The sequence below is a fragment of the Lepidochelys kempii genome, chromosome 6 (genome assembly GCF_965140285.1).
Source record: "Lepidochelys kempii isolate rLepKem1 chromosome 6, rLepKem1.hap1, whole genome shotgun sequence".
NCBI classification, from domain to species: domain Eukaryota; kingdom Metazoa; phylum Chordata; order Testudines; family Cheloniidae; genus Lepidochelys; species Lepidochelys kempii.
In genome coordinates, this window is record NC_136385.1 from 124659571 (window position 1) to 124677224 (window position 17654).

A 17654-nucleotide genomic window follows, 5' to 3' on the forward strand; every position below is an offset into this window, starting at 1 on the left:
GGCATAATGGGCTGATTGGAGGCAGGAACAGACATCTCAATAGCAAATGAGAGAGGATAGGGCAAGGATACGCCATGAAGGGCCTTGAAAATGAAGACAAGCAGCTTAGGTTTGATGTGATAGCAAAAGCGAAGGGAGAGCCAAAGAGATGGGTGACAAAGTCAAAGCATGGGCTAGGAATATGATCTTGCAGCAGCCTTTGGAATGGATATGAGCAGGGCAACAAAGTACTTGTCAAGGCCAGAGAAAAGATGTTACAGGAATTCAAATGCAGAGTGATGACAGCCTGGACCAGTTCATGATCAGCTTACTCTCCGAAACATGAGGGTTTATTATCCGTAACATAACTGTGGATGTGCCCAACCCTACAAAGTTCTTTACTGAATCCTAACCAACCACCTCAGTCTCAGTGTCATTGGGCTGTAACAAGTACCATTGGCTTGTGTGTTGTGTAAAAGAAAAATTAGTCACTTTTATAAGTTTTAAATATGTCTCTTTTCAATTTCACTCCATGTTCCCTTGAGACATCGTATTATCAGAAAGGATGAATAGAAGGCTTGGGGTAATTGAAATTTGATGACTTTCTAATGACTTTTGCCTAAAGCAAGGTAGCGTTTAAGCCTAAAACAATACCCCATTTCGAATAATTCTCTCTTTTCTTTTAAGGAAATTAAAAGGTCTCTGCCCTCTAAAATTCCTACTTTTTGATTAGAAAAGCTACTCCTTTACCAATTTTAGGGGATGTAAATTGGTTGTGCTACTCAAGTGTATGCCTATTTACGTAATACCTAGTTAATGATACTTGAACTAAGAAATATTCTGTAGTATTATCTCACCAGTGTCAATTTTTTGTTTCTTTGTAGAAACTTTCTTCTTTCCTGATCCACTTTCTTGTTTTATCTCATGCTGGAACAGCAGCGGGTCTTGTTTTTTGGTAGGAGACATAAATGACTCACTCTTTGAATCCTGGTCATCTACAAAAGGGATATGAGAGAGACATTCACTTCTCTATTTACAAAGAACTACATTTAAATAGTGAAACTGCAATAAGCAGCGAAGTCATTCCAGACTGAAGATGCTCTCACCTACACTTTAATCAGAATTTAAAGTTCTGCGTGCATATGTAATAAAGCCAAGTTAAACCCAAAGACAATACAGGGTTGTAGCAAACTTAGCAGCAGCAACAATGCTGGGAATTATACATGCAAGCAGAACACAGAGCAGTGAAACCAAAGACTGAAACAAATGGCAATTGGCATTCTCTAGTTTTAACAATTCCAATCAAGATGCGTTGCGGCACAAAAGCAAAATTGGTGGTCTTTTTGTTACAGAAGTTAACTTCTCATTTTCAGCAACATATTCCTGCCACCCCCTTAAACAATTCACCTCTCCCCACTCAACAAATACTGGAACTGTGAGAAGCAGAAAATAATGTCCCATGTTATGGAACTATTCCCTTTAAAGTTGCTTATAATAGACATTCAGCTCTCTTTTTGGAGAGAATATTCTACATGATCTTCCCATCAGAGCTGGAACACACAATAGGGTTATGGCAGTTTCTGTAATCCAAGGATAAAAGTTAGTTGTGGTTGCCCTCAAAACAGTCTTTTCAAACCACATTTCATAGCCAGGCCCACAAAGACAGTTTCTGAAAAGATCTGAATACCCACACTATAGGATTTTGTACATCTGCTTTTCTATTCTAAACCACAAACCAACTATGTCATTTTTTTTTCCCCACTCGCTGTGTCTAACAGGTTACATACAGCCGCATATAAAAAGGCCAAGACCTCCAATTGTTTTTGAATTCTTTTAAGAGTTGGAATATTTTTAAACCATTGTTCATGTTTAAGCAATTGTCGTTAACACATTTAACATACTAGCTTTTGCTACCTCAATAATATGGATAAAAAAGAAGCCAATAAGTCAGTCTATGATCAGGCAGCGTCCTTGCCTTCTGCAGGAAGGATCTACACTCTAGTAACGCAGGTTGGCTATAATGGCTGTACCAGTTTCTTTTCTAGCTGCAGAGAGCATTTTATTTAAAATTTTCTACTTCTTACAGTTCCAAGATAGTTACCCAGTGGAAAGAGTTCTTATCATAGGTATCAGACTTTGCAGTAACCAACTTATAGAAAGATCCTGGTAACTTAAAGCAAAATTAATTGCCATAGGATTCAGGGCTTTATGTATGCCCACTCTCATCAGAGCAACTGCTAGGTGCTAGGGTTTGAAATAATGTTGTAGCCATGTTGATCCCTGAATACGAGCGAGACAAGGTGGGTGAGTTGGTCCAATAAAAAAATATTACCTCACCCATCTTGTCTCTCTCATGTCCTAGGGTCTCATTTTGGGATAGCAGGATGCCAGAGAGTGTTTAGCAAACATTTTTCTACAGTCTTTGAGGTAATCAAGACTTTAATAGCTTAAGACCAATTTAGCCAAACGATAGAACAAAACAGAATTAGGAGATAATTAGGAGATTACCTCACCAATTTTGGTAGAGGTAAATAAATACGGGAAGGGGGGGCGGGGAGAAAAGGGAAGGCATCACCGCCAGATGAAATATGGAAAAAACAAAAAACCCTTAAAAATGAGAAGTGAACTTTTGCCCAATGCAGAACTAGAAGAACAGTTCTGATAAATAACTAAATGCTACATTGCCTTGCAATAAGCAGAACACAGTTTTGGCATGCAAGTAATATATGTAACATGAGATACCGATTCCATTTTTCGGCTTCTTCTGCCCAGGTTTCTTCTTCGATCCTGCTGCTTCAGAGGGTGGAGTGGGCTGTTTCGTAACAGGGACCGGTTCAATTTTCTTGCCTGCAGGCTTGGCTCCTTCTGATTCCTTAGATACGTGCTCCTCTTGCACAGTCTTATGTTTCTTCTCCTTCTTCTTCCGTTCTCTAACGCTGCTCGAAGCTTCAGTCAGACCCAAGGGAACAGGAAGTACGTGCTCGTCATCTGCAATCAGGGCATCAGACAGTTTAAACTCCCGAGGTGTGCTCTCAGAATCCGACTCATGGAGGTTCCCATTCTGAGCATCTTTCCTCTTGTTCTTTTTCTTCTCCGTTTTCTTTTTATCCATCTTAGAAGGCAGAAACTTTTGGTCCCTTTTCTGTTTTGCAAGGACTTCATCGTATAATGTTTCTTTCATGAAAAGCCAGAAGAAGAGGAAGATGACCGTAATAACCACTGAAGGAATGAGGATGATAAAATAGGTAGACTCATAAAACTCCATTGTGCTTTTTCTTAACTACTTCCTAGAAAGGAAGAAAAAATAATATCTAAGGACAAAAAAGAAGAACAAGAATTAGTTTCAGGTCAGGTTTTTTTTCCCCAGATTCCTTAACTACTACTATATTTGATACATAATTACTTCTAAGAGTGCTACATCAAAACTAATAGCTACTTCTTAAGTGCAAACCTGAAAATCTACACAAATAAGAGTTTCGGAAATCAGTTATCCTTGGACAAATCACCTCTCAGGGGTTCTTAATATGTACAGGAAAGCTTTGCAGTTTAGAACACTAGGGTCCATTCGTTTGGCGGCGGGGAGGTTCCCCACCACCACCCGATTTTCAAGAAATGTATATATTTTAAAGGCCAAAAAACAGATCACAAAACACATCAAAGGCTGTCCAGCAAGAATCAATAAATACAGGGTAACGGGTGACCGTGTCACCTCTCAATCCAAACCTTTTGCAAAAAGTTAAACCATGTTTATGAAGTTTTAATTTAGCCAAGAAATCAAACTTCTGCCTATTATATAGCCAGATATAGGATATGACCTTAGAAGAGAGCTGAAGGTAAGAGGAAGGAGAGAGAAACAAAGGCCTAAATCTTGGCCTACCTTGAAGAATGTCCTGAATCTTTCCCCAGACAAAAAGGATTTGTTGGGTAAATATCCTGGTTTTAAACAGGCTCGGGGCCATCTGATGGCCCCAATCCTTAGGAAAGGGTTAGAAGGACTCCTGAGGCCCCAAAAACTGTGTGTGTTCTGAGCTGAAGATGTGATGAACTTGAAATAACAAGGAATCCCACATGGTGGGGTTTGGAAGCACTGCTCCTACTACAGCCTGGGTTAGGACTGAGGGAACCCTAGTGAGCTTATTAGCATGTGTGTAGGTTTTCTTACTGCTTTTCATGTTTTCTCTGTAGTGCTTTTACTTTCATAAAATGGGCTTGCATAAGAAGAACTGTGTGGTATCTATAATTGTAGGCAGTCACACTGTTAACCGTCTCTGAATAAAAAGCAACCAGGTGTGCTTGGGCAGACTGTATCTGCTGGGAATAACTGGGAATAACACAGTGAAGACATGAAACTGTTCAGCCTGGAAACATCCCCATCAGAAGAGAAAGAGTTGCATGTCTCCACCCAACAGAGGTGATGGCCAGGGAAGCAGGAGGCTTAAGAGTGGGTGCCCTTGCTGAAGCACTGAGGGGAAACAGATGCAATTGCCATAAACTGTGAAACATGTAACAACATTGATCTTCTGAGTTCAAGCGTAAAAGAAGGCAAGAGAATTCTACAGGAGTTCATTGCATTACCATACATGCACATGGACACTGGAGTACATAAGCAAAGCAGAAATGCAAGGGAACCTACATGCAAGCATCCACACATCAAAATAAAGCCATAAATCTAATTTTAGGCCCAGACTGGACAATCTAATTTTATTTTTAGATTGGACACTATGGATGTACTTCGTTAGAAAGTTGAACAGAGTTGGACTTCTGTACAAATTTTATTTTCCTGACTTCAACCTGCTTTAGACTATTAGTTGCCAAGGGCTTGTCTACAGCGTGGGATAATTCACTCTCTGTGAATGTGATTGCCAAAGCAAACTAGCGTGCTTCACATTAATTGGTCTATGTAGACCCTGCCGGTGCATTTTAACATAGTGTGTTTGAAACAGTATTACATTAAAGCGCCCTAGGTAACTTTTATCGACCAGGTGTACACAGGCCAATTAAACTAAATTGAATCAAGGCCACTTTGTTTTTGAATGAGAATGTCCACACGAGGGTTTAATGCAATTTAACTAATCCACTTTTAATTCACAACTTTAGTTAGTTTGGATTAACCTTCATTAGCATCCCCGAGTAGACAAGCCCAAAGAAAAGAATCCACCTATAAAAATCAAAGTTATAATCATTCAAAAAAATGAAGCTAGAATTCCACCTGAAAATATGCAACTACAAATTCATTAACTTTGAACATCGTTTAAAAATAATTAAGGTTGGAAGTGTGCGCTTTAATGGAGTCCAGCTAACGCGCTATCACGCCCTTTACAACAAAACCTACACCTGATTATCAGAATATGTAGAGATGAACAGTCAAGGAATCCAGCCTGTTTCTACAGCAATATAATAATATATATTATCACCTCTCTAGCCACCCCATTCACCCATAAATGGTGCCCCCTAAAGTTTGTTAAAATATATGCAAAAACCCTAACAAGTTAACAGGAAAATTTCCTTTTCTTTTTATGTGGAGTCAGTAACAGGTCATATTCTCTCTCACACACACACGCACCCACTGCTGGGTAAGAATTCTGTGCTGGCTACAGCCATAGATTAAAAGGAGAGGAAAGCAAAGGACCACTTCTACATCTGGACACTTTAAGGCAAATTGTATGGAGCATTTTTCCACCACAGTCTCAGTACAGGGATTCACTTATAATCCCTCTTTAAGAAGCCCATTAATCCTTTCCCTGCTGCACTTGGTCTGGGATACAAGCTGATAATTTTTCTAAACGTTCCCTCCAAAGAAATAAGAATTTCTTGTCAGCAAAGGCAATAGAAAATAACCTGAGTTTGTAGGCAGAGCCATTCTGATGATTTTAAGAGGCTGAGCAATGAAGCTGGTGCAGAATTTGGCAGCACCTTTGTTACACTGTACCTCCTCCCAGGAGCATGTAACCCCAGTGCTTCTGGATCTACACTGGCTCCCTATTCACTACGACCTAGAGGGTTGCCAGGCGTCGGGTTTTAAACCAGAACACCCAGTCGAAAAGGGACCCTGGGAGCTCCGGGCGGCAGCCGTTACAAGTCCAGTCTGTGGCACAGTGGGGGTCCGGGGCTAAGGCAAGCACCCTGCCTGTCCTAGCTCCATGCAGCTCCTGGAAGCAGCTGCCAGGTCCTTGCAGCCCCTAGGCACAAGGGTGGTCAGGGAGGCTCCACGCGCTGCCCTTACCCCTGGTGCCAGCTCTGCAGCTCCCACTGGCTGGGAACCGCAACCAATGGGAGCTGAGGGGGCAGCACCTGCGGCCACAAGAGCAGCACATGGCACCTCCCTGGCCACCCATGCACCTAGGGGCTGCACTGCCGGGACCTGGCGGGCTGATTCCCGGGAACCGCGGTAAGCACCGCCAGGACCACGCACACCAAACCCCCTTCCACATCCCAAACCCCTGCCCCAGCCTGGAATCCCCTCCTGCACCCTAACTCCCTCCCAGAGCCCACACCCCCCAACACCATGCCCCAGCCCTGAGCCCCCTCCTGCACACCCCTGTCATAAATATAAAGGGAAGGGTAAATACCTTTAAAATCCCTCCTGGCCAGAGGAAAAATCCTTTCACCTGTAAAGGGTTAAGAAGCTAGGATAACCTCGCTGGCACCTGACCAAAATGACCAATGAGGAGACAAGATACTTTCAAAAGCTGGGAGGAGGGAGAGAAACAAAGGGTCTGTGTCTGTCTGGGTGATGCTTTTGCCGGGGACAGAACAGGAATGGAGTCTTGGAATTTAGTAAGTAATCTAGCTAGATATGTGTTAGATTATGATTTCTTTAAATGGCTGAGAAATTAAGCTGTGCTGAATAGAATGAATATTCCTGTCTGTGTGTCTTTTTGTAACTTAAGGTTTTGCCTAGAGGGATTCTCTATGTTTTGAATCTAATTACCTTGTAAGGTATTTACCATCCTGATTTTACAGAGGCGATTCTTTTTTACTTTTTACTTCTATTAAAATCCTTCTTTTCAGAAACTGAATGCTTTTTCATTCTTCTTAAGATCCAAGGGTTTGGGTCTGTGGTCACCTATGCAAATTGGTGAGGATTTTTACCAAACCTTCCCGAGGAAGTGGGGTGCAAGTGTTGGGAGGATTTTGGGGGGAAAGACATTTCCAAACAACGCTTTCCTAATAAATAAACCCAGATAAACATTTGGTGGTGGCAGTGGAAGTCCAAGGGCAAAGGGTAAAATAGTTTGTACCTTGGGGAAATTTTAACCTAAGCTGCTAAAAGTAAGCTTAGGAGGTTTTCATGCAGGTCCCCACATCTGTACCCTAGAGTTCAGAGTGAGGAAGGAACCTTGACAACCCCAAACTCCTCATTCCCAGCCCCAGCCCAGAGACCAGACCCCACCCTCCGTACCTCAACTCCCTGACCCAGCCCAGAGCCCGCATCCTCCTCCTACACACCAACCCCCTGCCCCAGCCTGGTGAAACTGAATGAGGGTGGGGAAGAGCAAGCAACGGAGGGAGTGGGGATGGAGCGAGCAGGGGTGGGGCCACAGAGAAGGGGCAGGGCAGGGGTGTTTGTTTTTGTGCAATTAGGAAGTTGGCAGCCCTAACCACCTAGAATTTACTTGCTGACTTATCTGTAAAGCCCTATGGGGGCTAGGACCTACCTTATCTGAAAGACCACCTCTCTTGATGCTACGTCACCACACACAAGGCCTCACCCATAACGCGAGGCGAGTTACATATATTATAAAAAGAGTTCACCCAATAATTAGGGTATCACCATATCAAAATAAATAAGTAAATCATGAAATTTAGGACAATTTTTCAAGACACCATAAATTAAAACGCTCTAATTTTTAATCTAGCTTCCCAGACAAAGTCAAGCCTCGCATGAGATGCAGCGTGGGGAATTTCAGGAAGGTTTGTCTCTTTTCGGAAAAAAGTGGGGGGGGGTTGAAAGTTGGGCTTACAACAGAAAGCTAGCTTCAGTTTTAACTACAATGTAGCTATAGTTACGCTATACAACCAGCTTCTTGCGTTAGTGAGTGAGCCAAATTAGTTCTCTTGAAAAAATGAATTTGATGTTTTCCTCAGCCAGAGTCAATATTGAACATTTACACAAGAGCCTAATCCCTGAAATAAATGTGTAATTATGCAGATTTTTCACAAGTGTAATTAAATTGATTATAGTACATTATTACAGTAATTATACAGTTCAAAATATCCAACTACTAAGAACGCTCCTTCAGAACCATACCAGTCTTCTCCATCACCAATATACAACTCCTTCGGGACTCTCAAACTCACTACACTGTCTGCACTCAAGCAACATGAACTGACTGTCATTCATTGCAGCCCTTGCCCCACATACCTCTCCATATTCAACACAAGACAGTCAGGTGGAGTGGACCTAAATGCACTAAGGAAATGAACACTGCAAAGATCCCTCTGAGTAGTCAGAAAAGATGTTGGAACAGTGGACAAGACGGCATTGAAAGGAGTTGCAGAGAGCCACAAAAACCACACTCCAAGATCTTGATGTGATGTTGCATCAATATGAAATGAAACTGAGCCAAACTGGTGTAGTGTCATAATGTAATGGCCTAGCAATGATTTTGTGGCTCTCCACTAGGGAAGATGTGAGCCACCACAGCTGAATACTAGAGCTCCTGAGTAAACACAAGAATAGACTCATTTTTAAACAGAACAATGGGTCAGTAGAGGATACATGTATATAAAAGCTTCAAATTTCCAGAGGAGCCGTCAATATGTCATTATGGCAGTTTTGTAATGAGGAATATGTATCTGATAAAACTAGCTCCTATCTGAGTTAGCAGACATTTTCTGGTCTTTGCAGTGAAACTCCTTCTGATAAGTTTGTTCTCCCAAAGCTTTATTCTGCTTGTACAGTAGACTATATTTTCAGAATCCCAATGAATCAAATTAAAATGTCATGAGCGATTACAGCAAAACAGCTTGGAAATTCAGTTTCAGTTGCATAAACCTCCAAGTGTTTTAAAAACACAGTTACCTACTTTTCCGTAACTGTTGTTCTTCAAGACATGTTGTACATACCCATACCACTGTAGGCGAGTGTGCACCTCATACACAGCTGTCGGAGAGGTGTCCCTCAGCAGTACCTGTTGGGGTAGCATGAGCACTCTCTGGTGCCTCCCACCACTGCACCCCAGATATAAAGGGCCAAGCTGCCCCCGACTCCTCTGGGTTCCTTCCTACTGGAAAGATTCTGGTAGAGAGGGGAAGGAGGGCGAGTCATGGAAAAGACACGTGCAACACAGCTCCAAGAACAACAGTTATGGAAAGGTAGGTAAACATTTTTCATTTGAGTGACTGCACATGTTTATTCCACTGTAGGTGACTCTCAAACATTTCAAACTGGAGGTGGGCTTGGAATCTACCTGAACAGAGACTGTAGGACCACTCGTCCAAATCTGGCAACAGCTCTAGATTGATAAGAAATGGTATAGTGAGGGGCAAACGTACGGACTGATGACCAGGTTGCTGCCCTACAAATGCCCTGTATGGGTACACGAGGCAGGAAGGCTGTGGAAGTAGCCTGAGCCACCTCTTGGCAGTGCAATATCAGACAATCAGTAGCACAAAGGACAACAATTAGAAATCCAGGAAGAGATCCTCTGGTTGACCCTTTATTGTCTGAACCTGCAACGAAGCGCTCAAATGAAGATCTGAAAGGCCTAGTCTGATCCAGATAATAAGCCAAACCTCTTCTAACATCTAGAGTGTTGAGCTTTTCTTCCCCTTTACTCGAATGAGGCTTTGGAAAGAAAGTCATCAAATATATTGCTTGAATAATGTGAAAAATGAGAAACCACTTTTAGACAGGAATTTTGGGTGAGGCTGAAGGAAAACCAGTGTCCCTAAAGAAAATTGTGTACAGAGACTGACACTAAAGCCCCCGGGACCTAAGGAAGGGATAGACAATAGAATACCAATTAAAATTTATTAAATATTTCTGGATTTTTTTCTACATTTTCAAATATATTGATTTCAATTACAACACAGAATACAAACTGTACACTGCTCGCTTTATATTTTTTATTACAAATATTTGCACTGTAAAAATGATAAACAAAAGAAACCGTATTTTTCAATTCACCTCATACAAGTACTGTAGTGAAATCTCTTTATCGTGCAAGTGCAACTTACAAATGTACATTCTTTTGTTGCATAACTGCACTCAAAAACAAAACGCAAAACTTTAGAGCCTACAAGTCCACTCAGTCCTACTTCTCATTCAGTCAATCACTAAGACAAACAAGTTTGTTTACATTTACAGGAGATAATGCTGTCCATGTCTTATTTACAATGTCACCAGAAAGCGAGAACAGACATTCAAATGGGACTTTTGTAACTGGCATTGCAAGGTATTTACATGCCACATATACATTAAACATTCGTACGCCCTTTCATGCTTCGGCCACCATTCCAGAGGATATGCTTCCATGCTGATGATTCTCGTTAAAAACTAATGTGTTAATTAAATTTGTGACTGAACTCCTTGGGAGAGAACTGTATGTCTCCGGCTCTATTTTATCCACATTCTGCCTTATATTTCATGTTACAGTAGTCTCGGATGATGACTCAGCAGCACGTTGTTCATTTTAAGAACACTTTCACTGCAGATTTGACAAAATGCAAAGAAGGTACCAATGTGAGATTTCTAAAGATAGCTACAGCACTTGACCCAAGGTTTAAGAATCTGAAGTACCTTCCAAAATCTGAGAGAGACGAGGTGTGGAGCATGCTTTCAGATGTCTTAAAAGAGCACCACACAGATGTGGAAATTACAGAACCCGAACCACCAAAAGAGAAAATCAACCTTCTGCTGGTGGCATCTGTATCAGATGATGAAAATGAACATGTGTCGGTCCGCATTGCTTTGGATTGTTATTGAGCAGAACCTGTCATCAGTATGGACGCATGTCCCCTGGAATGGTGGTTGAAGCATGAAGGGACATATGAATCTTTAGCACATCTGGCATGTAAATATCTTGCGACACCGACTACAACAGTGCCATGAGAACACCTGTTCTCACTTTTAGTGACATTGTGAACAAGAAGTGGGCAGCATTATCTCCTAAAAAAGTAAACAAACTTATCGGTCTGAGCGATTGTCTGAAGAAATAGGACTGAGCAGACTTGTAGGTGCTAAAGTTTTACATTGTTTTATTTTTGAATGCAGTTACTTTTTTGTACATAATATCCTGCATTTTTAAGTTCAACTTTCATGATAAAGAGATTGCACTACAGTGAATTGAAAAATACTATTTCTTTTGTTTTTCACAGCGCAAATATTTGTAATAAAAATATAAAGTGAGCACTGTACACTTTGTATTTTGTTATAATTGAAATATATTTGAAAGTGTAGAAAACATCCAAAAATATTTAAATAAATGATATTCTATTATTGTTTAATCACAATTCATTTTTTTAATCACTTGACAGCCCTAATTATTATTTTCTTCAGAATGACAGACTCATCTGATGAAAGCAGCCCCTTATCTCAGGTGCACCAGAAGATGCATCTGCAACCTCTTTATAGTAAAAGGTGTTTTATACTGGATCCAAAGAATATTCTACAGAACTAGAAGTTGTAGATCCCAGTAGAATCAGTCTCTGCTCCTCTTCTACTCTTGTTACTCACTACAAAGTCAAAGCTGTAGCTCATGAAAGCTTATGCTCAAATAAATTTGTTAGTCTGTAAGGTGCCAGAAGTCCTCCTTTTCTTATACAGAAGAAAGTTTCAAAAAAAAAAAAAAAAAATTAAAGCTTTAAGATTTGAAGTGGATGTTTCTACCGTGGACATGTCAAAGGAGTACCATTCACTGTAAAGGAGTCAGCCTCTCACAGATAAGCCTGGTGAGAAAAACTGATCTGATAGTTACAGTGTAATTTCACTTCTCATTAGAGTCTTGCTTATGCAGGGGGTTGCAAACTTCCAGAGCTACGGTATTGTAGTTCCAGTATAAACAGAATGATAAGCTGACTACCTTCAGCATGAGAACAATGGTATTTATAAAGGCTTTTTGATACAGAGTCTAAGAGTACATTCATTTCAGCACAAATGGGAAGCATTCTGCCTTGCATGAAGTCATACTTATATCTTTGGTCTAGTTTAGCGTTTCTCAGATGAGGCCATCAGGGGTCTTTCCTGAAGCCATGACAGCCTCCTGAGCAGAGATGGGGGAGAGGGCAAAGCAGCAGCTCCTCCCTGCAGCACCTAGGGGCTCCGAGGGAGGGCTTAAGTGACCCCCACCCCCACCATCCCACCCCACAACCTTCAGCTGCAAGGCTTCGGGGGTGGGCTTCAGCCCCCCTGCCCGGCTTCAGCCGTAGGGCTCTGGCAGTGGGCTCTGGGCTTCAGCCCCTTGGCATGTCGGAGCTCCAAACTTCAGCCCCTCTCCCCCTCCCAGCTCCCGCTCTGGACTTCAGCGAAGCCAGCCTTACTGGGTGCTGTGGTCAAGAGGCAAAGAGAGGGTTCAGCCCGGGGTGCAAAGCTGCAGAAGGGAGCTCGGGGCAATGGGAGGGGGGAAGCAACTGAGTTGGGGAATGGGGGCAGCTGAGGAAGGAGCAGGGGCCAGGGACACCAAAATACAACTGTACATTATTTTTATTATTGAGTGTGCAAAAACCCTTCAGAAATGAATTACAATGATTTGAGCATGTATATGTGCAGATTTATTTGTTTTTCCTAAAGTTAATTAAGTATTTTAAGAAAATTTGTCAGAGCGGCCACCAGCAAGAGTTGGTGGCCACTCTGAGGCCACCAAAAAATTTATCGTGAGAACCCCTGTGACTAGCTTACAATTAGAACAATCTCATTCCAACTCCCATTCATTCTTTCCTGTCCAATTGGCAAACCTCCCAAGCAAGAGGGAAACCAAATGCCCTGGGGGTGGGGGGGTGGGGGAGAAACTGTCAAGAAGCAGGGGAGGTAGGATAGAGAAACTACCTTCATCAAGAGACACAGGGAAAACTAGAAGAAATAAGGAAAGTGGATAAAAACTGAACTATTTAACCTGTTCACTTCTATTCTTTTTAATAGCAGCATAAAGGATACTTTTCAAAAAAGTAATCCTTTTTCCTAATAGGGTTTGCACACAGCAGTTTTATTAATCAAAACAGACACGACAAGGTATAGCCCTCAGTAAGACAGAGCCACTTTGGAAGTGGTTGTGGCACTCTGCAATGCACAGCAACAGACAAACACAACAAATCCTGCTGTAACCAATTACTTAACGTGCACCCTCCCTGCCAAGCAGCAACACAATTAAAAGCCCTGAAGTTTAACCAGCACACTTTTAAATTCCATGCATTGCTACAAACCCTTGACATGCTACCTATCAGATGTTTACCCTGGAAGAGGCTTTTTAAGTTGAGCTTCTGATTTCTTAACTTGAACAACAGGGTTGGATTTGACAATCCATCCCCCATCTAAAAAGCTTTTATACTCCTCATAGAAGTTCTAAACCTATCACCTTTGACGGCATCCCTTTAACTCTTCTGCAAAGGGAGAAGAGCTGCATTCTGCCCTGAGTTATCAAAACTTAGACAGCTATACTATTTTCACTTTGAATTAACAAGCCAAACCACCTGCACCCACCCACCACCACAGAAAATGCTTAGTCAATTCCTTCATTTCTGATGCTGCATCTAACATGATTGTTTATTAGCAACTGGCTTCCTCTAAGTAAGCGAGTTAACTTTGTATTATATTTCACAATACCAAAAGCTGCGGCTGTAATTAGAACTCAAGTTTCTCTATGCTGATATATAACCTTCAGATGGATACACAATTAGCGTTAATCCTTGGATCTAAACTTGTACTCTACAAGACAGAAATAAATTATAGCTCCATCTGGTTGATGCATTAGCCATTCTTAGCTTAGCCTTGCATATTAAAAGTATGCTCACTATGAACTCCGGGTCTCAAGACGCATGTAATCCCCTGAGATTTTTATGCTGCTTTAAAAATTAATAGTAAAAAATTGCTAAGGCCAAAGAATTTCATTTTGATTTTTAAAAGATACAAAGTAAGATTTCATTAAGGCTATAGCACCTTTAATCAGGGTTTTCCCAGGGATTTTGTCAAGAGGGTTCATGAACCTTCTTATTGCTGAATGACACAGCATCTTGGTCACCCAGCAGGCTGAGCCATGCCAGTAAATCCTGTGGCAGAGATTTAAGAGATACTGCACTTAAACGAGCATCAACTTGCATATGCAAGGTTTTTCCAATGTTTAGGTGATCTTCGGTGCTTTATGTATAGTATGTAACCAAATAACTGAAATCAGTAGATTATGGTTCTTTTAGACTGTATTTAGCCGATTCACCTCAGGAGTACAGTACATAGCATCGTCAGTGGACCACTGATTAGAGTACCCAGCCAGAACAGAAGTTACTGTTTGATTATATATTTTATGTCTGTACATGACCAACCACACACTTCACTGTCGAACAGAAACCCTTGAAAATACAATCCTCATTTTCTCAGAGATCATAGCCCTTCAGAGAGGAAGGCTTCAGAGTGGTTAGAGAATAGCCCTAGGACTTGAGAGATCTGGGTTCAATTCCCTGCTCTGCTACAGACTTTGACACATTAGGCCTCGATAACTTGCCCAGTCTACACTAGAATGTCAGGTTGGCTTGACTACATCGCTGAGGAATGTGAAAAATCGACACCCAAGTGGCACAGTTAAGTCAACTTAAGTCCCCACATAGGCAGCGCTAGGTCAATGGACGAATTCTTTCATCAACCTAGCTGCCACCTCTTTGGGAGGTGGAGTATCTATGCCAACCGGAGAATCCCTCCTGTTCGTGTAGGTAGTGTCTACACTGAAGCGCTACTGATGCGCATCTGTAACGCTGCAGCATTTCAAGTGTAGACAATCCCCTGGTCTCTGTGCCTCAGTTCCCCATCTATAAAATGTGGATAACAGCACTGGCCTACTTCACAGGCAAGCTGCGAGGATAAGTCCATTGAAGATTACCAGGGACTCAGACCCTAAGCGATGGGGGTCAGATAAGTACCCAAAACAACCAACATTTGTTTCAGTTCAGTATGGTTGGGTTACTAAAGGTGACTTGCAAAGAAAACAGATTGGGTTTCTTTACTTTGTTCTCTTTCACTGTATAAAGAGATTGTTGTTTTGAGAACGTTCCGTGTCCACATGGGCATGCAAATGTCCTGTCCAGGCAAGAAGACTGCTGTCTAGAGCGCTAGTGTAACGTAAACCAGTGGTTCTCAACCAAGAGTATGCATACCCCTGGGGGAAATGCAGAGATCTTCCAGGGGGTACTCATCTATATCAGTGTTTCTCAACCTGGGATTCAGGGGGTGGGGGGAGTCATGGGATGGGTTTAGGGGGATCACAAGTACAGGGCCAGCATTCAGGGGTGACAAGCAGGGCAACTACCCAGGGCCCCACAAAGCTAAGTTACATGCTTGAGCCCCACCGCCTGTGGCTTGGGCTTCAGACAAGGCTCACAAATGAAAAACACTTTCAAGTATCACAGTGAAAAGTAAATACAGTATTTATATTCCAATCGATTTACTTTATAATTATATAGTAAAAAATGAGAAGCAAGCAATCTTTCAGTAATAGTGCGCTTTGACACTTTTGTATTTTTGGGTCTGATTTTGTAAGCAAATAGTTTAGTGACATGAAACTTGGGATACACAAGACAAAGACTCTAGAAAGGGGTACAGTAGTCTGGAAAGGTTGAGAACCACTGGTGTAAATGACATTACAAGAAGCAAGAGTGGAAGTAGAACCCTTAAAACAGGAAGGGATTTTAGTCAGACTATTTAGAACTTGTTTTGGTTTTGTTAACACCTAGCTATCTTTAGTGGCTAATTAACAAAGGCTTCCTTTATTTAGAACATTAAAGATTCAACACCTTAGCCTTTCAATTATGGTGTTAAGCACTCCCAATAAATAGAGCTTATACCTCACACTGCTCCTCTAATAAACCAGGGAAAACCAGATTTTAAATTTCTACCATTTCTAGGGGTATGTCTACGCTGGCAGAGTTACAGTGCCGGAAGTTACGGTGCCCCTCAGAGCACTGAAGGGAAACCGCTGTTGCGTGTTCACACTGTCAGCTGCCTGTGCAATAGCGTGTTCACACTTGCGGCACTCGCAGCGGTATTTGGAGCAGTGCACTCTGGGCAGCTATCCCATAAAGCGTCTCTTCTTCTGCCGCTAAGAGTTGTGGGAAGGCAGAGGGGGTCGCGGGGCATCCTGGCTCCTGTCCCAATGCCCTGTGATGCACTGCTTTGCATCCCAGCAACCCCTGTGCTTCCGTCCGCATTTGGCGTCATCTTTCAACAGTTTGCGTACTGCGCGCTCTGCCTCTTCGGTCTGCAAGAATGGACCCCGCACTGTTGACCAATATGCTCCTCGCTCTCACTAACACGTCACGAGTGGCAGTGGAGTTATTCCTTAAGCTACAAAGGCAAGAGGTGTGCGACGTTGATCTCACCAGGCGTAGTAGTTACTACACAAGATTGCTTGTGGCATTCAGGGAGGAGCTGGCCACAGTGGAATGCTGCTTTTGGGCTCGGGAAACAAGCACTGAGTGGTGGATCACATTGTCATGCACGTCTGGATGACTAGCAGTGGCTGCAGAACTTTTGGATGAGGAAAGCCACATTTATGGGACTGTGTGATGAGCTCGGCCCAGCCCTGTGGCACAAGGACACAAGAACGAGAGCTACCCTGTCACTGGAGAAGCGTGTGGTGATTGCACTCTGCAAGCTGACTGCTCCAGACTGCTACCGATCGGTCACTAACCAGTTCAGAGTGGGAAAGTCGACTGTTGGACTTGTGTTGACAGAAGTGTGCAGGGCCATTAATCGCATCCTGCTCTGAAAAACCGTGATTCTGGACAACGTACGTGACATTGTGGATGGCTTTGCACAAATGGGTTTCCCTAGCTGCGGAGGGGCGATGATGGCTAGGTGGTCTGGTGCCAGAATTGGAATATGCGTGCCATCTGAGTATATTAATCGGAAGGGGTATTTCTCTATGGTTCTCCAGGCGCATGTGGATCACCATGGGCATTTCACAGACATTAACGCATGCTGGTCCAGAAAGGTGCACTGTGGGGGGGTGGGGAAAGGGAGGGTCCCCGGAGGAGGTGGGGTCCTGGGATGGTTAAAGATTTGTGTATGTCCAGGTATCATATGCAACCTTGTCCTTTGGAGTACAGTGCAGCGGGTACTGTACTTCAGCAGGGCTAAACTGCAGAGGGACGGGTGTTGAGTGCAGTGCCCCACCCTCCCTTTCCCCCCAGTGACGGTAGAGTGGCACAGGAAAGTTACCCTTAATGGGGCAAGAAACAAAGCAGCTCTGCCAAAGAACCTGCAGCAGCAGATTGCCCCATATCTCCATGACAGTTTTGTGGAGATCTGAGGCAGATTCCCGTGAAGTGAGGGAGTCAATCAACAGCCTGTTCACCCGCTCAGACTAGGCATGTGGTGGTACGCGCATCATACAGACACAAGCCTGCTTTCTGCAACCCTCCTGCCCCCAACAACTTGCTTCAGCGATTCCCAAAATCAAACCCACTTACCAGGGGCCTCCTCTCCTGTCTGCACTTCACCTAGCTCCAAGAGCTGTGACTGGCTTGCCTCC

The 17654-nt window shown here is 42.8% G+C and overlaps 1 protein-coding gene across 10 annotated transcripts in view; it reads right to left on the minus strand.

Annotated features, from left to right (window-relative positions):
• KTN1 (kinectin 1) overlaps positions 1–17654 on the minus strand; it is a 111819-nt gene that overhangs the window by 65578 nt on the left and 28587 nt on the right. For all 10 annotated transcript variants that reach the window (XM_073350031.2, XM_073350036.2, XM_073350030.2 and 7 more), the window contains exons 2-3: positions 2722–3290; positions 837–974 (exon numbers count right to left, since the gene is read on the minus strand). In XM_073350031.2, the coding sequence (XP_073206132.1) occupies positions 837–974; positions 2722–3244 (661 nt within the window). In that variant the 5' untranslated portion in view covers positions 3245–3290. The remainder of the gene's footprint in view (positions 1–836; positions 975–2721; positions 3291–17654) is intronic.